The sequence below is a fragment of the Choristoneura fumiferana genome, chromosome 8, assembly GCF_025370935.1.
Source record: "Choristoneura fumiferana chromosome 8, NRCan_CFum_1, whole genome shotgun sequence".
NCBI classification, from domain to species: Eukaryota; Metazoa; Arthropoda; class Insecta; order Lepidoptera; family Tortricidae; genus Choristoneura; species Choristoneura fumiferana.
The window spans coordinates 12,279,493-12,302,052 of NC_133479.1; the positions used below are offsets into that span (position 1 = coordinate 12,279,493).

At 38.9% G+C, this 22,560-nt stretch overlaps 1 protein-coding gene across 8 annotated transcripts in view; it reads left to right on the top strand.

Moving 5' to 3' along the window:
* The window catches only part of Ntan1 (N-terminal amidohydrolase 1), a 108,157-nt gene that overhangs the window by 80,246 nt on the left and 5,351 nt on the right, over nucleotides 1–22,560 (top strand). For 3 of the 8 annotated variants that reach the window (XM_074091271.1, XM_074091272.1, XM_074091270.1), the window contains 4 exons: nucleotides 5,636–5,686; nucleotides 19,903–20,096; nucleotides 20,879–20,944; nucleotides 21,453–21,635. In XM_074091271.1, coding sequence (XP_073947372.1) covers nucleotides 19,910–20,096; nucleotides 20,879–20,944; nucleotides 21,453–21,635 — 436 coding nt within the window. In that variant the 5' untranslated portion in view covers nucleotides 5,636–5,686; nucleotides 19,903–19,909. Of the gene's footprint in view, nucleotides 1–5,635; nucleotides 5,687–12,964; nucleotides 13,131–15,527; nucleotides 15,837–19,902; nucleotides 20,097–20,878; nucleotides 20,945–21,452; nucleotides 21,636–22,560 lie in introns of those variants that run through there. The other 5 variants (XM_074091274.1, XM_074091273.1, XM_074091275.1 and 2 more) reach the window with 4 other exon arrangements.

The window sequence follows — 22,560 nt, forward strand, 5'->3', positions numbered from 1 at the left end:
TAATTAATAGAGTACGGGCGCGTAAAAATTATAGAGATAACTAATTGGCAACGATTTCTTCGTCCTCATCTGCGCTTACCATCAGGTGAGTATAAGACCAGGTTACATACAAGTGGGACGAAATGATCAATCATGGAAGATCCAAGCTTGATCGCCGCCAATCCTTGCGGATTCTAGCAGTGCTAGTGTTATGTCACGTAACGTCCAGTAAAATCGGAAGTACGAAAAATACAGCTTTAGCAAGAGATGCATACTGTTTAATACTGTTCAACATAACCCAAATTGCAACTCTATGATAACTGTATGTACGTACATAGATATAAGGGGTATTGTAGAACGCATCGCACAGGGTCTGGTCCCAGTTAAATACGATTATGTAATGATTTCTTTTGTACATACATAATCGCTCAAATATGATCACACATTCCCAGCCAGCACTATCGCGTGTACAGAGATGTCGAGTGATAACGGATAGGATGCTTCCTGTCCCTGTGAGTCACTAGCGGCCCGCACGCGAATCTCGGTGCAATTGATCTGATGATAGCCGATATGGGATACAGGAACTAATGGCTGCTAGAGATTGTGGCGGCGATTGTTGTGTGTACGATTATTTGTAGGATTACCGATGAAGTGTGGTCTAAAGTTATTATTGGTATCTATTTGCTGGGAGGAGAAGCAGAATGACAGAGTAATAACAGATTAAGTTGTCACTAGGTCTATATCCTTAAGTATTTCAAGTGAAGTTACCTTTTGCTAAGCTCCCATTAGACTAGTCACCTTCTTTCTAATGAAACTGTAAATACCACCTACCAATGATGCTGCGGTAAACACGACTATACTGTCAAAGACGTTAGTCATAGTCGTCCTTTACTTACTAAGCTTATATCATGAAGCAGAAACCTACATAGTGCCCATATATTCCCGTCTCCAACTTTCTAACCCAGGTCATGCAGCCAGCCTAAACTAGGTTTCTCTTATCACCCCATCAAAGTAAACAAGACGACAGATAGGTACAAAGCCCGTAAGGTCGCTACACGGCACTTTCTTCGCGTTTCCACAATTAGCACAGTTTGTGTTAATGCGGTGCGAGATAGAATCACGCGCTGTATAAGTGTATAATGTGTGATAACATCCAGAAATAAGACGGGTTGACGAGTTCTCTCTTTTTTGCCCTGACTAAAAATGTGATATCTGTTTCCATAATTGTCTTTCATTCAAATCTGCGTCACGAACTTGCAGGTAGCACTTAAATTGTGTAGATTATGGCGATTTAAAACCTAATGACAAATGTTCAATTGTTAATTATAAAGCTGATAACCATAAAGAGAACAACAAATGCAAAGTACTGAATGTTATAAAAGTTACGACATTTACTGTATTTTATATTGTATCTTACTTTAAATTTCCGGTACATCTAACGACCCTTTAAATTATGTTCATGCTTACCCATAGATCTAAAACCTGATCCGTACAATTGATAAAGACCTGGTGGCTAATTTCAGTACCTGTTTCACCACCTCATGCTTATGAGCTATGCATTTGAAATTGAAAATAAATTGCTTGTAAATACTGCAGCGTCTACGGGAATCTGTACACAGCTTTTCAAACGTTGAAATATAATATTAAAAGCAAGAAATTCCTGAGATTCATGTATTCAGAGATTGCTTGAATTAACCATGGCTTGTTTAAATGAAAACCACAGCATTGAAGTTAGATTTAAGTCTTATTAGACGTTTCCCACGCCTAATGTATCATCAGTGTTTGAAACCCGTCAACTACCTACATATAAGGAATTCGATATGATCTGTGTTCGTATACCGTGCTAGCTTCCAGTGGTGCTCACTTTCTATTTATTATCTAGATTGAGGACTAGGATGACACTCGGCGCGACGTGGGAGTAAACTCGCCAATTACTCGTTTTTACCGCTCTTACTTGCGCACGATTAGCCGTTGGTTATTTATTCCATTGGAAATAGAAACTTGATCTGTTACATCCACTTTGCTGAGGGAATCGTCGTTAACGGTGCTTGGGTTGTTTCTGTAAAATTTACGGAGGCGCTCAGTGATCATCTAAATAGGTGTATACCTACCTACTAGAAGAGTGTGAAATCGGTGTGGATAAATATTATAATTGTAAAATTTCACAAAGGATGACGTGCAAAAGGCCGTGACCGTTCGCTGTAGCCTGGCGCTCTTTAAAGAAGATCTAAGTATATTATTATCTACCACTATATTTGCAGTGCAATGTGAACTTTCTTAAATGTCTTAGATTACTAATCTCGTGAGTAAATCGAATCGAATGTTACTAAACACTGAAATGCCAGTCGCACTCTAGGAATTTTATTAGCACATCCCCGATATGTTGCAAATAGCGTATCTAATTAAAATTTATGCGTACATACGTTATTCAGTTATCTGCGAGTTGACTTGTTTATATGTGTGCCGATATTTTAGAATCGACTTCGACGGAAGCTGCAATCTGGATATATTATTTAGATCGTGGCAAGACTCGTAATGAAAAAATATAAGATTAGATTTATTTCTGTCGTCAGGGTAAAGACTTTTATAATAATTTACGTAGGTACTTACGTTCACTGAAAAAAAAAAAAGATAGCTGAACTTGTTTGGCTACTTGACGTTTAGCCAAAATGTACTAATAATTTAAAATATGCTAATATTGCAAAACTGGTTTTGTAAGTCATCACCTAACTTTTAGCTACTAGTAGGCATTTTTTGTTACAGTTAGCAATATCTTCATTTTTCAGTGTTAGTAACATTCCGGAGTAAACGATTTATTAAACCATTGCGTCAAACGTCAAATATTCGCTATAGGTTTATATGGTTAACATTACAATCATGATTATTAAAAAAAAATGGTCTATGAATTTTGGGATTAATCCTTACCTCGACAAAGTAACTCTTTCTTACAAGACGTATAGAGTACCATATTATATAGTGGAGTATAATATTCCTAAAAGATTACTGGTGTAGAAACTTTGTTGAAAAAATCGTTGTGTTTATTCTAGCGCTAATTTCTAGCTCTGAGCTAATTCCAACTAGCACCCGCGAGTCCCCGTGACTGTCTCTTATTTCCCAACTTGCCGATCGCAACTATCTTTTATCGCTACCAAATCGTCTGTCGTAAATCGTACCGGGCCCATTGTTGGAGTACACGGTGCTTATATGGGAGCGACCAAAATAAATCACGAACAGAACCATATCGGCACGGCGTAGACTATCGCCCTATCGTCGGATACGTAGATATTACGCTATTGAATTAGCATTACCTCTGCTCTCGATATTGTTTATTGAAAAAAGCCGGTGGCTGAACGGTCGGTGGCCGATCGCTCACGTGATCGAAGTTCACGATTATTTTGGAGACCGAGTGGCATTCTACTAGTATTATAAATGTGAACGCTTGTAAGTTCGTTGCTTTGATCTTTTGCTGTTTGTTTATGGTTTGAACAGCTGCGCATACCCGACTTGGATACCACGTAAATTTATTTATTTATTTACATTAGATATCATCACTTACATTACATTCATTATCATTACAGACGAAGTCGCCGTCGCCGGCAACCATTATTATAGTATTTCATTAACAGTTACAAAATATTTACCATCACTTCCCAAATTATATTATTTTTTATCATCATCATCATCACCCGGACCCGGAAGACGTCCACTGCTGAACAAAGGCCTCCCCCTTAGAACGCCACAATGAACGACAACTCGCCACTTGCATCCACCGGTTTCCCGCAACTCTCACGATGTCGTCAGTCCACCTGGTGCTCCCACCTGGCCTACCCACCTGGCACAGTCCACCTGGCCTCGCCTGTCAACGCCTCGTCTTCCGGTTCGTGGTCGCCTCTTGAGGACTTCTCTACCTCAACGGTTATCTGTTCTTCGAGCGATGTGGCCCGCCCATTGCCACTTCAACATTATTTTTTATACTACCAATAATTTGTTTTTAGCTTCTCTATGTTTCTGAAATGCCATTACATGCAGATCCAAAAGACACACACAATATATAAGTTCCGTGTATAATTACATCTTATTTCATTTTCTTAATTACAGTACAGACTCGTCTGTTTCCAGTAGGGGTTATTTTAAGACTCGCATCTTTATTGCCTTGCACGTTCCTTACACTTGGTTTGGATAGGTATTTAACTAAATGTAAACAAAACAACGTTAATTTGGTGCCTTAAATATTGAAATTCCCCCATTAAACCATCTAAACATTTACATTTCTGAATTGAAATACACTAGTATAATTTGTATCACAATGATAGATAAGTAAAATGTTTAAAATCCTTGAATGTACCAAATCTGACAACTGAAGTTTGTTTACATTTGGTTAAATACCTGTATCCAAAACAAGTATAGGCTTTACTAGTATATGTCGTTACATACTTGCTACTTATTTCCTAAGCTATCTGCTACCTGCCATACGATCTGAAATTCCTGCGCCCCATAACTCAGAGCTTGTAAAAATTCGTCGCCAACAGGAGTGTGGGGTCGTGCGAGATCTGAGATAAGGCGATTAGGTCTGCAATCTCCGGGCCGCGTGGTGTCCGCGGCGTGTGCGGACTTCTGTGCGCGCGCGCAAGCATCTTGCATTCTTTAGGAGTTTTGAAAAATGTACCCTTAGTGCATTTTTGTTATTTACGATATGTTACTAAGTTAAAGTATGAATAAATCTAACTTATTTAAATAAGACTTAACTATTTTAAAAAGTCCGACCAGTGAGGATCGAACTGGCGTGAACAGGGTTCGATACGATGAAATCTTTTAATAATTAGGTTTTTTTTTGCGGCTGTCATATTTAAATCACACCTTTCTTATAGGCTGTATTAATATAGGTATCTACATCTTGAATTGTTTTTTTTTTCAAAATTTTAGGCCCAGTAATTTCGAAGATAAAATGATCACCGAAATTCGCTTCGAAATTAGCTAAATTTTCCTATTTTCTCAAGTATCATCAAAACTACGCATTTTGCTGTATCATTGACTACTTTTATTCCAGTTTCGAGTTCGATTAACCTGTCATTGATAACTAACGACGGTCCACGAAATCATTGCTAGTTGTGTGTATTTATTGATATACATATTGATCGTTCTAATGTGGCATGAGTGGTAGTGTTGCATTGTTTTCGCAATTGTAGAGTTTGAGTAGGTAATTTTGTTGACTTTGCTGTTTATTAAAAGTTTTAACAATAAATGACAATTTGAATTGTTAACTTTAATTTTTACGTGTTAAGTTTTGTCTCAAAATTTAAACGGATTCTATTAAACTATCATCAATGTTTTTAGGCGTTTATGCATAACGTGACAACGTGAGGTAATTTTGGCGACTTTTAAACCTCTTCTCCACATATATAGTGGAATGTTATGATTTGTTTCGACTTCCTCCCCCGTAATTCTTACGTGAGGTTTTAAAATTATAAAATTGTAAAAGTGTATTTTTAGAATCAATTCGTCTTGGACGTTTATGGACGCCCCCCTAACATGTCTTGTCGTTTTCCAGTTTGACATAATCGTCCTCTGTCCTGTCGATAAATATCTATATTTACGTAGGAGTGTGTCCATTCATTCATTATTTCTATCTTATCTAATGCATTCACGCTTGTTGCAGGTGGCTCGACGAGCTGAATGATCTTCACATCGAGACGTCCACCGTTTAAACGTTAGATACATTTTTTATACCTAATTAATAATATAAAGTATGATTTTTAAGGATACCGCACGTAAAAGGTCCCTGATGGAACCCTATTACTAAGCTCCACCATCATGCCTGTCTGTCCGTTGAACTGTAACATATGACACTTGAAATCTTCACAACATGCATTATTTTAGCTGCTTTATCAACAAATAAGTAAATGAGACAGTTATAATTTTTTGGCGTTTTTGGCTTGATCTTAACAATGGCAAAGCGTAGGTAGTTTGCATTAGATATTATCGCCGTGATATAAAAATAAAACTAAATAAAAACAAAGCATAACTGAAAATTAAAAGAGGTTCCTATTGAAGAAACTTACGTATTTGATGCCCTCGACTAATTCAGCTACAAAATAGATAACAATAGTAGTTTGGTAACGCCAAATACGGCGACTTGTGTAATTGTGCACAGTACACTCAGGTGACATAAAAACTAACTTTACGCGAATATTTTAAACAAATGAAGTACCTACTACTAAAGTAAAGACAAACGACAAGTGTTTGTTAATATAGTAAATTCTTCTGAACAGATAACAATCAATCCTAAAACACGGGGTCATTGATACTTATGATGACGGACTAGCATACACGAGCCGATTTGTTTTGTTAACTTGTTATTATAATAGCTAATGAAGCAGTTAATTTTATAGCGGTTTGTTACGATAACTTATCTAGTAAGTTTATGAAATAAACCGTTTTGGCCTGAATATTGGCTATATAGTGAACTAGATATTCGTCCATATTTGGTTCATTACCTAATTGGTATTTGGTAATATTAATATTCTTGTAGCATCAACCAAGACTTGGTCTTGTGTCCTCAAAGCAACGATCAAGCCTCCCCATCTTTTTGAATTAATGTCAATTGTATGTATGTTTGAGTGCACAGTAAACTGTATTTTGTCAAGCGCTGGTAGAGTCGAAATTAAAAATAGTTTACTTTGTAGTAGCAGTGCTACTTGTTACACGGATTTTCGTACAAAATAGATTTCATTTGACAGCTCCATCTTGAATTCTTGAACTTGCAATTTTCATAAATGCAACTTCTTCAAATCTTGAGTCTAAATTAATTTTCATACACTTTTGATCGAATTGACTTGGTATATGGATGCAAGCACAGTCAACAAAAGTGAAGTATAATCAGTAAAAAAGCTCTAGTTTATTAAAAATGTACATGTAATGTATGTAGATATGTAAAATGCATGTAAATTGCCAATCCGCACTGGGCCCGCGTGGGAACTACGGCTCAAGCCCTTTCATTCCTAGGAGAAGCCTGTGCCCAGCAGTGGGACATATATAGGCTGCGATGATGATATTCAAAATGGACTTTTAAAAAAAAACTTACTTTTGCTTATCAACTGTATCTCTATCTTTGATTACTTAGACGAAAGTCAATGCATCTGTCATAATCGATACCCCGATATATTAATCGACGCTTCTGACAAATACAACCATTATTCAATTACTGGTACCACGGCGTGATATGATTGTCACTTGACCGGGCGCGGGGGCAATCAGATCGAATCAACTGTGCCTTTGTAAATAGTATCAGCAATCTGTGGCTCCGGGGGAATTGGATAGAAGCTTCCATACTTGGCTGACTGATAAAATTGTAGCTATCTAGTAGCATAGTTAGCGGAAAAGCGAGAAAAAGGTAGTAGTTAGTTAGTTAATTGTAAGTAATTTTAATAGTTTTTTTCCGTAATTTTAGGGACGTTTGATTTGAAATTAGAATTTTGTACCGCACTAGTTTCGTGCAGCTTGCCAGAGACAACTATCAATGTATTCACTGATTCAGAAAATAAAAATATAAAATTGACTGGCCTCTAAAAATACTGCCATCGATGAAAATAAAATTATACTGGAGACGAAAATTGCGGCAAGCAAACATACTTACAAAATAATAAAGTTAAAACAAGTTTCTAGTGGTGGAAATTAACTGATTTTAAAATACATGTGAATGGTAATTTTACTCTTCATTACGTCAATAGTTTACCGTGTAAAATAATTCTAATTTCACGTGGATGTCATCACTAAAATATAAACAAAAATTTAAACTTTAAAACGGCAGTTTAAAAGTATATAAACTTCATTATTATTTAGTTAACAAGAATCAGAAAACTATCTAAAATTACTTATAACCTAGAGTTAAAACTTACTTATGTCTATACTCAACGCTGTCTGTCGTTTCATAGACACGGGGAAGCAGTTTGTACGTATGTAACTTAATGTGTTAGTAAGTATTTGTGAGTGAAATCTTGGAAAGTTAACACATTTGCAGTGGTTTCCAATTTTAAACTCGCGTCGCGTCATTTTTTGCGTAAAAACCGCATTCAAATCGGTCCATCCGTTTTAAGAGTTACGATACCGCACACAGACAGACTGACTGATATTAGCGTCAAACTCTTCCTCTTCTTACGTCGGAGGGGTTAAAGATGGTTAAAATTGACCAATGTTTAGCCAATGTTTAGGGAGTAGTAACAATAGGGAATGTTACTGCAATTTTATCCCGTCAGAGTGCAGCATTAGCACCTACCATATGTTTATGGTTTATGTTTTTTGAGTATCTTAAATGTCCGTAAGATGCCGTAATATCATATTATTTCAATTACATTTTTGGAAATATAGCTCGTTACTATCGATGTAAATATCATTTAATTTGTTACTCATAAATATGTCATGATTTCTATAGATATTAATACTCATTGGTCATGATCCGTCATGGCGACAAAATATAAAGAGAACTGACGTTGTCATGGCGGTTTCTTTTCGGTTTGTGCTAGTGTCGCCCCCTGCGCAGAGCTTTTCCTAATATGCCCTATTATCGCCGTTTGTTTGCGATATCGGGAGTACATATTTAATCCTTTTAAATGCAATAGTAGAACACACCAATCAAACAAGTATCGGAGATATTGAATAATAATTGGTGCAGAGGTTGGCCGGAGCCGCGTCACGAGTGAGATGCTATCTCCGGAGCGTGCGGCATCCATCAGCTCTATCGGCCGGGTATCGCGCCAACGATAACCATTGTCTTACAGGCCGATTATATCGGCGAAATTTGTGCTCGCCGCCGATACGTTTGTCTTTTGCCGCAAATGAGCCGGGTAATGGGCCATAGCGCATAAAAGGAACGTTTCTGCTAAAGATTTGCCGTGTCATTTAATGTGCCGTGGGAGCCGCTTTGTTCTCCGAGCCGTGGTTAATAGAAAATTTGAGAGAGATGTTAATGATAACGTTCATTTGTTTTGAGACGTCGATTTGTACTGCGATAGGCTGATTTGAGGTTTTTGGAAGGGTTGGGTAGGACTTGGATTTGCGTTTCATAGAGGATGCACTAGATCACGCAAAAGTTTACATACCAGGTACTTCTAAAGTGCACGCTTCAAAATATTTCAAAAAGTACTTGTTTTCTACAGCTGCATATGTACATCGCATACTGCGCGCTTATTTAGACGTGTTAATCTTTAACGAAAAAAACAATTTTGTGTAAAAAAAAATACGAACTTATTGATGAGTATATCTGCATTCTCATACAGACAACACATCCGTACCAAATTTCAAGTCAATCCGATCAACAGAAGTGAGTGAAATTCGTCTTCAATGATTTGACCTAGACATGTCGGCGGCCGATCGTAAAATCCGCCAGACCACGAAATTCCTAGGCATATCGTGAAACGCCGCCATTTCATGATATGCCTAAACGTTGGCCAGGCATATCACGATGTGCCTGAGAAATAATACGGCAGATGATTAGAGCAACGCATTCGTCGATATTCCTGGCTCTATACCGGGCACATCGTAAAATAGTTTCTTTTTTGGCCACTGGTGGCGCTGCGTATGCAATGGCGGCCGTGACCAGCTGACCGGTCGTGTTCGTTTAGCGCGTGAAAAATGTCGGCGTCGCAACAAAATGATCTTTATACCGAAACTAGTGATTGAATTCAAAATAAAAGTGCAAAAGAAGCTTTTGAACATCAGCTCCGTTCTTTTTATGTGAATCAAACGTATTATGTGCACAATGTGAAAAAACCATGGACGTCTGCCCGTATTTTAGAGGTTAGTATTTTGTTGATAAATAAAGTATTCACTAACTAGTGAATACTTTATTTATCTTACTTATTTATATAGAAAAATTTAGGTACGACGAGCGAAGCGAGGAGTGGTTAGTATTAATTGTGATCACGACGCACGAGCCGAGCGAGCGAAACGAGCGTGCCGCGGCAGCGGCCGGCGAAGTGCCAGAACCGATATGCCGGCGTTTCATGATCTGCCTAAACTGGCCAAATCATGAAATGGCGGCGCTTCATGATATGCCTAGGAATTTCATGATCTGCCTAAACGTCACTAGGCAAATCGTTAAACGGTGAGTTTTGAACGATATGGCGGATGTCCCTTAGCCAATTCATGAAATGGCGGCATTTCACGATATGCCTAGGAATTTCGTGATCTGGCGGATTTAACGATCGGCCGCCGCCGACAGACATACAAACATTGCAAATTAAATAAACGCCTGCAAGAGTAACTAAAAGTAATTGCTTCTATTAAAAAAAAACCATAGAGCACAATCTCCAGGCAAACCTCGACTTATTAAGGCCACATGATCCCAACCCGGCTGCCACCAATTAGTTACTTCTGATTTCTGCGTCTTAATAGCGTTAGCTTTGTCCCGCGCTCATTTATAAGCCGGCGGACAGTTCTATTGCCCAGCAGTCCATAACAGGCCGCGGTCGGTATCACGAATTTGTACCCCCAATGGCCGAGGGGGGAATTATGGACACGCTCCGTCTAGCCCGGATATCGGAGTAGTTACGCATTTTAGACAATGGACGAATGCATTTAATATTTTGCGATTCGTGCTCCGTTTCTATTTAGGGGCTGTTTCACCATCCATTGATTAGTGTTAAGTGACGGTTAAATGTGATGCCGTCTCTATTTGTTTTGTTCGAATAGACGGAGACGGCATGACATTTAACCGTCACTTAACACTAATCAGTGGATGGTGAAACAGCCCCTTAGTATCCTATACATGATCTAAAACTCGCTGTATTCATCACAAAGCTAAAAATAAATGCATTTCGTATGTATTTTGTTCCGCAATGGATATCACCACTGTTTCATCTCTTCCGCTGTCAAAGCCCTCACGTTTTTTCGTGTTTTTTAGATTTTAGTAAATTACTATTTTCAGGTAAGTAATCATTTTTTTTAACTACCGTCTATGCAATAACCAAATTTTTAGCAGTTAATTTCGTTGTAGACTGAGCTAGGAAAACATGTTTTTTTAGCCATATACGCGGTCGCGTTTTTACTTCGCGTGACATTTCCATTTCTTTTATTTCAGTTTCGTTCTAGATACGTTTTATAATTTATAATATACTAGCTTTTGCCCGCGGCTCCGCCCGCGTGGTATTCGGTTATCGCGTGCGGTTCCCTCGGGAACTGTGCATTTTCCGGGATAAAAAGTAGCCTATGTCACTCTCGGGCCTAACCTATGTCACGTCGAACCGTCGCTCCGTTACGGCGTGAAAGACGGACAAACACACAAACACACTTTCGCATTTATAATATTAGTATGGATTAGAGCTAACGCGTGTTTCGCAAATAGCTATTACAAAACTGACTAATTCCGTTTGAATGTTGTTATCTCGCGTTAACTGGGCGTCGTCTGCGCCGTGGGCCCTAACGTGATTCTTTTTTGCTCTACAACATACTAGACAACTGTGTGAACTATGTACTAACTACACCAATTGGTTAATCTCCCCAACAACTTCTTTTACACCCTGCCAATTGCTAATCGCTGCGTCAATATCGTGGGACAGCTGTAAATCCATTTAGCTAAAGGGACCAGCGCACGCGCCGGTCATCAATTAAGTCCAATTAGACGGCGAGCGGCTTTGATCCGCCGGCCGCCAGCTGACTCCTGAGTTACGAGGATTTGTTGTTGATGGATATATGTTTGTTAATATTTAATATTGTCAATTATTTAGCATCAGATTAAGAACCTACTTATAATTTGTAAAAAATGATTATTTTATTGTTCTTTTTTTTTATGAACTGACATAAAGCTAGCTTCTATCAAGACCTTTCAAACAGAGGATCTTGGGTTCGAACAGGGCTCACAACTCTATTTTTCGAAATTTATACGTCAATCAATCAATCATTTTATTTGTCAAAACAAGGGTAGTACAGTACAGAGATCTCATGAGTAAAATACATATAGGCATTCAATAATACGTCATGCATGTTTTGTTATTAAATATTTTATAGGTAAGTAGTATAAATTTACCATTTTTCATTTAAATATTCTTGAATTGAATAATAATGCCTTTTCGAGTAAAAAGTAGAATAACATTTTTTAAATTTCGGTTGTTCAGACTGTCCTATTATTTTTGGCAAATGGTTGTACACTCTAGATGTCATTCCATAAACACTTCCGAAGCAAGGCTGTTTTAAAATTAACTGTTTTAATTCTATCCTGTTGGCGAGTGCTTTTGAAAGTTGTAAATTGTCTCATATTATCTTTTACGTATGTAAGATTATATTGTAATTTGACTATAAGCGTTTTGATGAATGAAAACTTTGTGTGTGTATGAAAGTATGAAGGTCCCGGTCCGCATGAGAACTACAGTCCACAGATGATGATAGTTAATATGTAATCAGATAAATATAAAAATGTGATGTTATAAAAATTTTACAGCATTACCAATTTCTGTTCTATTTTACAACCACAAACTTGCCGCTAATCTCAAACAACAAAAAAAAGATAGATACGATGTTATACCTAAAAATCGAGACCCTGTCTACAAACCGGCATTGCTTCTATAAACAAACTGGGAGCGCCCTTATTCTAATCTGAAGAAATCTTATCCGAAACTTGTCAATTGACGGGAGCGATATACGTATGCAGCGGGACCGATGTCACTCAATACCGGAGATGAAGTTTGTTTTAAAACGCATGCCAGCTTTATCAGTGCAGTCGCACCGCCTTAAACACCGTTTACGTAGCCATTCATACTATAAACATAGCAGTTAATGTTTCTTTCTAGGAAACGAGATTACAAGCATAATCGTTGGTGTTTAATTATGCGCCAATATTGTAATAGCGGGCGCCTTGTTTGCTTGTTACACGATATGCGCTGATGGTATGTTTAATTGCTTGCACGATACAGATATCGGGGCTATTTCCAACATAAGCATTATCATAACAATAACAAGCTATTATAGCAACTCGGGGCTGTCGGTGATAAAGACAGTATTCCTCAGTCGGATTCTGTGCGGAGACGGTACTAGTTTACAACAATTTATTTCACTTTTAACCCTATCCATGAAATAATAATATTTTAAATTATCTCTTATTTAATTGAGTGTTTGTTTTGATCTTACGTGTATGCGTATAAAGGTGCAAGTGAATCCTTAAGGTATATTTTTGGTTACATTATTTTTATGATTCTGTCACTACGTTAACCTTAGTTCCGGATTGTATTGACTCATCGTCAACTCCCCTAAGATACGATAGCATTTGCCGCAGTCAAAATTTCGTACTCCTTATTTTTTATAACATTGTACTTACCCGTGATTGATGGTAAGATGGCAATGGTAATTTATTTGTGAGCCATATAATTAACCTATTGTTACCACCGGCCGTTCAATGGTTTACCCAAGTTATTTTACAGCGCATCGCGGTTGAATGGGATTTTTTACGGGTCGTGTGCGTCTCAATTTCTTACAAGCTACATTCATTAATCATATCTCATTTGTCCAAGGACGTGCTCTGGCGTTAAGTTATTGTAAAATTCTTTTGAATCCCGCAGGTGGCATTGGCTCTTGCTTTAACTTTGTCGTTTTGTCGACAAATCCATTTCTTCCTAGGATTGCTTCAGTCTTTATCGCGCTAATGATATACTGGTATTACCCAAACGACTTTATTACTCTACCGGCTCCGACTTTCGGTTTTATTTCAATTTATTACGTACCGTTTATCAGCCACATCGTTCACTTTATTACTGACGCATAAAGTTATAGCGTTAATGTTTTTTTATGTAGTTTTAAATCATAAACTTAAATAATGAATACAAGTGCCTTTATTATCGATACCAGAAACCATTACGATATTTATGTGCGTTAGTTGCCCAAATGTGACGGCATTTCTTTTGAATATCAGTTTTTAATATGCTTTCGATGCTATAGCTTTGAGTCTAATTTATAAAATATCGGGTAACGGGATAGATTTGTAGCTATCTGTGAGGTCTTGTTTGTTTCTTTTTTGCTGAGTAGTAATTAAACTTTATGATAGTTTGCTTATTAAAACAAATGTTAAACTGAGACCAACCATGTTCGTCATTAGTAGGTAATATATTCGCAAATTAGCTTTGCTAGTAAGCTAGTAGCACGATATTTAACATATGAAATAATAAGTTATCATCGCTCATAATCTGAAAGTGATGACTGCTTTTTACAAGGTTTATTTAGTTTCACCTGTCCCGTTGTCTGTCTGTCTGTATGTCTGTAATCAAGCAAGCAAGTAAAGTTGCAAGTTGAATTCGACCAACTTCCAGTAGTTGTATTGACTTGTTTGGTATACTCGTACTTATGTAAATTGCGTGACAATACAATAATCTGCTAGTGACGACGTCCTGGTAGTCCGGCCAGGATCGTCTCCAAAGGACGGAACTCTTCAACGGTTAAGGCATAGACTTCAAATTTGGCATGCAAATGTAGTTTGGGTGACAATAATACAAGTACATTCAGTATAAAAAAGCTTTTATGAAAAAATATTTTTTTATCAAAAACTTATTCTTAACTTATTCTTTGAAATCCAATATTTTATTTTCTATGATTTAAATTCGGGTTTTGTTACACGTACCTTGATTTTAGAGAAGCTCGATATTTCGGCACAGTTGCATGCGCCATGATCACGAGACGATTTTAAATTATGTTTTGTCAATATGCTTTGTAAGTCTTGTAAACAGACATTAACTTGACTCAAGCAATAATTAATCGTCAATTTTTGTCTTACTATGTTTCCAATATAGATAAATGTGTGCTAGTGCTACATCCAGCTTAGAAAAAAGTTATGCAAATTAAAAATATGAATGGGAAAGTTTGTACTTCATTTGTTTTAAAAATTTAATACACTTTTAATAATTCTGTTTTTTGTTTTCTCTAAAGCGCAGTGTGTAAGTACCTAAACTTGTCGAAAACATCCGCGAGCAATCGGTACCCTCACTTTGATCGTGTGTCAACATTACCTCGTTTAGATTTGACGCTTGTTTGTTTAGCAGTTCTTCGTACAACCTACTATTAAATAATTACTAAGTATATAAAGACAGATTTTGCTGGGTTTTAGGATATTAGATTACTTTCTTTTGGCATAGTTCATACGAAATAGCGATAACCGAATACGACACAAACTATTTTTATATGTTGTAACCAAACTTATTTGTAGCTTACAAACATCCTGAATAAAATTATATATTTTGTACCAGCTGTAATATTTATGTAAATGCGAACTCTTAAAGAAATTTGTTTTAAACTGACGTCAAATCTATACATTTTATCGGTAATAATTATAAATTATGCTTCTATTCTATTAAGCAATCAACGTTTTACGTATGTTTAAATGTATGTGACAGGTAATAAGCTCAAACTGAATACACAAATGGATTGATGGGATGACAGTATGACACCATCACTGTCTGACCAAAGAATTATTTAAATAGTCTCGACCGAGCGGTAGAGCGTCAGTAGAAATCTAATCGCGGTGACCGCTAACAAAGACGACAAGACGTGTTTGCGTAAAAACCTTCAACACAATTGTTTACATTAAATTTATTGCATTGGACTTGAATACTATAAAAGCGTATGACTTCAATAATAAGACCATTACTATCTATGTTGTAGCGCTTTGCTAATTTCCTCTTATCGACGTTTATTTAAGAACATGAACTAACTCTTGCATTATCGACGTCTTGTTTTATTTACGGTCCATTTGTTGAGTTAATAATAACCCACGAGTTAGATACCGGACTTCGTAAAAGTGTCTTGATAACGATTACCATGAACGTGGTTAAAAGTTTGTCTCTAGTCGGTTTTATCTGGTTCTGCGTGTTGCATTGTGTGCCGAGGTATGTTGGAAACATTTTAAACGTTTTTTTTTTGTTCGCGGGCTTGATGTCGGTGGCCGGGAATCCACTGAGCAGCGCCGGCGCAATGCAAATGAACGGGCGGGTAGCGGTAGCGGTGTCACTCGTGTGACCCGCCGCCATTCCGAATACATTACTCGCTGTTGAGCAAGCACTGCGTCAATTGTCGTCGCTTTTGACGTTCTTACCTTATTGTCTACAAGTCGTGATAGATTGTACACAGTTTTTTGTGTGTTAAACATAGATGATTTGTGAAACTTGCTGTTTAGGTAGAAGCGGCAGCTGTCAATCAATATGAAATCGAACAAGCAAATCAATGTTTCTTCGCCTTCAATGTTTATCGCCTAAGAAAGTCATTGGACTGTAAATATCAAAGTACTATAAGGTTGAAGATACTCCGATTCTTTCGAGTTTTTCGATAACTTGTGCTTGTGATGTGTCATGTTTTTAAAAAATTTAGAGAATAATGTTTTTTTTATATGCGATTACTTCACATCGCTGGTAAACTTCAATCAAATAACAGTAACATATAGAAAAATATATAGATACCTACCTAAATATTTACTAGTAGGCATTGATATTATGCGCAATTATATTGATGAACCTGCCTACAAATGTAAACATACCTAGTACCTACCTAACTTTCATTCTCAGTGTATATGGTATCATGAAATTGGTTGTTCAAAAATAATGGAATAGTTCGCACTAATTATTATCGTGTTTTTGTGATGTCGCAGAACTCTAGCAATCATGATTATTCAAAGTACGATTATGGACGAATGAGACAGCAAAGCTACCGCACGGTTAATGTAACCAGATTATTTTCGTTAAAGTTTAATACGTGCACTGCAATAAGCGTATCTATGGAGTATACGACCCAATATCAAAAATATGCTCTGTTTTGTAATAACGATAGAAATGAGGTTATCGCATACAATACAATACAATACCTAACTCTTTATTGCACACCAACACAGTAAGCAGAAACAAGACAGTACCTATGTACAAGAAAGTCGCGTATCTATGGAGAATGCGGGGCAATATCGAAATCAGCTTGTTTAGTAATAAGTAGCAATAACGATAGAATTACGGTTATCGCGCTGTTTATGTGCAAACCGGACAGTCCGTGGAGCAAACAGCACGTACCTATCACCGACGTGTATCAGGACTGCTAGCTCAATTGCTTTAGGAAGTTTGTAGTGCGAAATGACTAATGTTATAGGCTCCTGAATACATATAAGATATAGATAACTTACATTGTAGGGTACATGGTTTTGAACAATATTTAAATGAGCACTTTATTCATATTGTAGCACTGATATTTAAAAATACATTACATAGGTATAAATACACAAGACAAGAACCAGCCAGTGGAACAGGCTGGCTTCCGTCCCGGGTTTTCCACCACCGACCACCTTCGTACCCTAAACCAAGTAATGGAAAAGGTGAATGAGTTCAATGGCCCTCTGTATCTTGCGTTCGTAGATTACTCAAAAGTATTTGACAGCTTAACACACTCTGCAATTGTCACATCTCTACGTAACCAAGATATAGAGCCCATATATATAAACCTCATACAAGCCATTTACAACAGCAGCACAGCGGACATCAAGCTTTAATCCTCAGGTCAATCCTTTCCGATAGAAAAAGGCGTTAAAGAGGGCGACCCGTTGTCTCCCAAGCTGTTCACCGGTGCCCTAGAAGAAATTTTCAAAAGCTTGGCAGTCTCTTGGCAAGACAGGGGCATTAAGGTTGGGAACAGGAGACTAACCAATCTCCGGTTCGCTGACGACATTGTTCTTTTTTCCAAAACAGCCCAGGAATTAGAATTGATGCTGCAAGAACTCAGCACGGCAAGCCTTAAGGTTGGACTAGCGATGGATAGATCAAAAACCCAACTCATGACCAATAGCACGAAAAATAGGGTTTCGGTAGATGGGCAGGAAGTACAATATGTAGACGAGTATATTTATTTGGGCCAGGTAGTCTCTTTCAGCAACCAAGAAGACAAAGAAGTTGAAAGGCGCGTCGAAAACGCATGGAAGAGGTACTCGTCCATGAAAGAACTTATGAAGGGAAACCTTTCGATATCGCTTAAGCGAAAACTCGTCGACATGTGTATCCTGCCCGTCCTAACCTGTGGTGCACAAACTTGGTCTCTGACCGAAAATCAGAAGTCCAAGCTTAAGGTTTGCCAGAGAGCGATGGAGCGCAGCATACTAGGTGTAAAAAGGACAGATAGAATCCGAAACACTACGCTGCGCTCAAAAACACGTATAGCCGACGTAGGGAAAGAGACTGCTTAGCTGAAGTGGGACTGGGCTGGACACGTCTGTCGCATGCACCCACAGAGGTGGTCTCACACAGTCACTTGGTGGGCACCGGAGGACGGCCGTCGACGGCGAGGCAGACCGAAAAGGAGATGGCGGGACGATTTAGACGCGTATGCAAGGGATTGGCCTGACATTGCGCCGAACCGGGAGGTGTGGAGATCAAGAGGAGAGGCCTTTGCCCAGCAGTGGGACACTGTTGTAGGCTAGTAAAAAAAAAGGTATAAATAATGAGTATACAATCCCATCTTTTAAACGGCGGGCTAGGTGTCGCGTTCAGTTAGAAATACGCTATAGTTGTCACCATAAAACTATAATTCCTAGATGCGACTGTAATAATAAAATAAGGCCTAAAAATCAGATTAATTTGCAATTAGCTGCAAATTTGTTTTTTAGTTGCTTCGGATCAAATTAATAACAGTTAGTCGATTTACCAAATAAGCGGCGTCATACAAAATCGATGGCAGTATCGTGTTTGGACAGCTCAGGAAAAGTTATTGGTGTAATGGTGTCATCTACCTTACTGTCAATTAGATTCGACTTCACATATATCTCATAATCATAAGTCTGATGCGTGGATCTCCGGCTATTCCGAGCTACCTTTTAGATTTTGTTGTCATTTAAACAAACGTGAGAATTGTTATTGAAATAAAATAATATGGGTCACTCACGTGTTATTTGTCGAAGTTGGCCCGACTGTTTCGAACTAATCTGTGGTTCTTTGTGAAAATAATTGTTTTAAGCTTACGCGATGTTTACCTACTCGTGACTACCTATTGCTGTTACAAACAACAAAAAAGTAAAACCGACTCAGTCAGTGCACTGACTTCGAGCTAGCAGGTCCCTGAAAAATATTTTCAAGGGTTTTGTAGTAGGTTCCATTTTCCGATATATTTTATTTTTTTGGAGTCTACGGTCTTCTTCATCAGGTCCAGTTTACCAAATGATACTTTCTGCCAAAATCACCATAGGTGTACCTATAAAATTTGAGGTTTGCCCTCGATTTCCCTAGGATCCCATAGTCAAATCTTGACTTGGTGAAAATCGGACCACCTCAGAAGAGTACCTACCCTTTTGAATAAAAAAAGAATTTTGAAAATCGGTCTACAATTGACTGAGTAATCGGTGAACATACATAAAAAAAAAACATTGGAACATAGAACCTCCTCCTTTTTTGGAGTCTGTTAAAAATACATAGGTACGTAGGACTACTCAATGGTACTAGTGGGACAGACGGATCTATTCGAACCACTCAAAAATATGTAACCACGGTCTCATTACGTCGTAATATGAATCTGTAGGTCAAGTTGCGTCCACTGTTGTGACAGGCCTCTCCCATAGACCTCCAGTCGCTTCGGTTGGAAGCGGCCTACATTCACCATGAACCTGCGGCTTTAACCAGGTCATCTGTCCATTTCGTTGGTGGACGTCCTACGCTGCGTTTGCCGATCCGCTGTCTCCATTCGAGAACTATTCGGCTCCAACGACCATCCATCCTGCTATATAGCCTGCCCATTGCCACTTCAACGAGCTAATTCTGTTATGTTGGTGATGGGTCATTCATTATGTTTTACCTAGTTCCTGTTTTTGTACCAGATAACTAAAAAACTGTATCAGAAAAGTGTCCACAAAAATGAGACTGTTGACTTGCTCGAATAATAATCCTGACCCTCGTTCCATAGATGAAATGCTTATGAATAATTGTTTGTTGTCCTCAGTGTCAGCATGGTGGTGGTGCTGAACGGGGTCCTAGCGGACGAGTGTCCGACGTCGGTGCGAGCGCTGCTGCTCGCGCATCCCGGCTACAGGGACGCGGCGGCGCAGCTGCTGGGCGCGGCCGCGCGCGTCGTCGGCCCCGCCGGCCTGCTGTACGTGGCGCAGCGAGAGCTGGCCGCCGCCGTGCCGCACGACAGTGAGTGTAGCCCAGTGATAGGCAAAGTTGATAGGAGTGCGTACTTGGTCGGCTATAATGACCCATGTGCGGGGCACGGACTCGTTGAGATAGTTCGTCGTGTCCAATGTATGGGGCATTGGGCTGTTGTGAACGTGTTAAGGTGTGTCTCTAAGGTTAGGATAGCCCTAATGATCGCCGAACTCCGATAGGAAAGGGCATCGGAAGAAGAAGAACGTGTTAATAACTAATTCGAAGTCCAATTTAATCGGTGTTTCTAGAACGGCCGCTTATGCCGTATTTCTTATACCTATACCCCTTAATATACTACGAGTAATCGTCAAGCCGATCGATGTTAGGCGAGATGTGAGAAGGTTTGAAAACACTAGTTCATGTTCAGTCATTCATTAGATACTCAATAAATTTACTTAGGTACGTACTTAATGCCAAGACGGGGCAACGATTATGCTTTTTATTCACTTTTTCAGTAGAAAATTATCGAAATTTATAACAAGAAAGTTTCCATTTAGCTTTATTATCCACGATATCAATGATTAGGCATTTCTTTCTCCCGCTTCGTAGCACCTGCTCGTATAGGATGACTTGCAAAGTTGTTGGACCCATGCGGTGTGTGGCGTTGCGACATTTTATATCCATACAGATTGCTTCACCAAATATGAAGCACGTAGACAATGACTGAGATTTAGTGAGGGACCACCTAATAAGGCGATAGCTAGATAGATTTGTTTATAAAATCGAAGTTATTTCGCTCGCAAGTTGTAATATTTTTTCACTTTTTTCAGAAAACGTTACCATCATCGGTTCAGATGACGCCACATCATGTATTATAGTCGTTGTGAGGCATTCAGGTAAGCTAAATTTTGCATATAATCTAGCTTTATATCACAGTATCAGAAGTGTGTGCATAATTGCCGTCCCGTATGTTTTTAATGTTTTTATCTCTTTTTTAATTTTTTCGTACAAATTTAATGTAATCGATTGCCAAACTGCAGAAATATGAGTCGCACACATCTGACACCTGTGTAACGTCTTACAAACGCTGGTAAGTATTCCTTCCAGAGCTGCATTCTTATGTTTGCTTGCGAGTTTTAGTTTGAGGTATTGAGTATCAATTGTTTTTTACGGGTATTTATTTTTTGATCGTTAAATCTCAATTATTCATCGAATAAAACTGATATATAGGTCGCTTTTCTATCTTCTGTCTTAAATACTTCTTGGATTAAGAAACATCAAAGATTCGTTTTTAAAAAAAAATTAGGTTTTTTTCCGAACCAGTGTCAGATTTTTCGACTTTCGTAAGTGCTTTTTGCCTATAGCCTAACAAAGATACTTTGAAATTGATTTTCGTCTTTCCAGGGTCAGGCGCAGTGGCGCTCGCGCATTTAGACGGGTCAGGCACGGCGGAGGCTGCTTCAGCGATGGTGGCGCGAGTGCAGCAGCTAGCCACCGGCTACCCTGAGGGGAGACTGGAGCTCCAGCTGGTCGGCGGCTTCACTGACCCGCACCGCTACTCTGATGAGCTGTTCGCTAATATCATGCGTGAGTAGCTGCAGTTAAACCCTAAAGCCGGGTCTCCACTAAGCGAGCCGCCTCGCGCGGCAAGAGTATGATGCATGATTTTGTTCGACACATGGCTCAAAATCTTACCGAAAATGGCTGCCACGCGAGGGGGCTCGCTTAGCCAGCTTAGCTTACCAGGCTTAAGGGTAGAAGCGCGTTTGGTCAGTTTACGCTTGGAGTACGCGCACTTTGCATAGGAAGTCCACCAACGGACGGATGACCTGATTATAAAGCCGCTGGTTCACGGTGGATGCAAGCCGCTTCCAACTGCAACTGGAGGTCTATGGGGGAGGCCTATGTCCAACAGTGGAAATTCTACGGCTGATATGATGATGACGATGACGGGTACTGTGATGAATCAGGCACGGTAAAGATGGGACAGCAATACTGGCTCGCAACTTGTTATCCTAGAGGTTGGTTGGAGATTCAGTTCGTCAGCAGGTTCACTGACCCTTGTCATTGCTCTGACCAGCTGTTCGCTGTCATCTGTGATTGTGCCAGTCAAGCTTAAGCGGGGTTTTCACTGCGGCCGGAGTGGGTTTCGAAATGACTCCGTTTCATTCGATACCGTAATTATATACAAACACTTTTCGTTGGTAGCTGTGGTAATAGCTAAATGCGAGTGGAAGGGGTGCTCTCCGCTCGCTGCAAAAACCCATCTTGATGCTTTCAAGCTTTCAAGCGAGCTTGCCTGGCCACAGGGATAATATATTTGCCTACAATTCAAAGATAGAGTTAATGCACCGTGTCAGCTAGATATTTCGCGGTTGTCTCCTTAATACGACCGAGGGAGAGGTGCGAAACGTCGTCTGCTGCGGTGGGGGTGCATATACGAGTACCTATGTATATTTAGGTTTTCGTACCTCAAAAGGAAAAACGGAATTTTTCAGGAACACACGTTCAT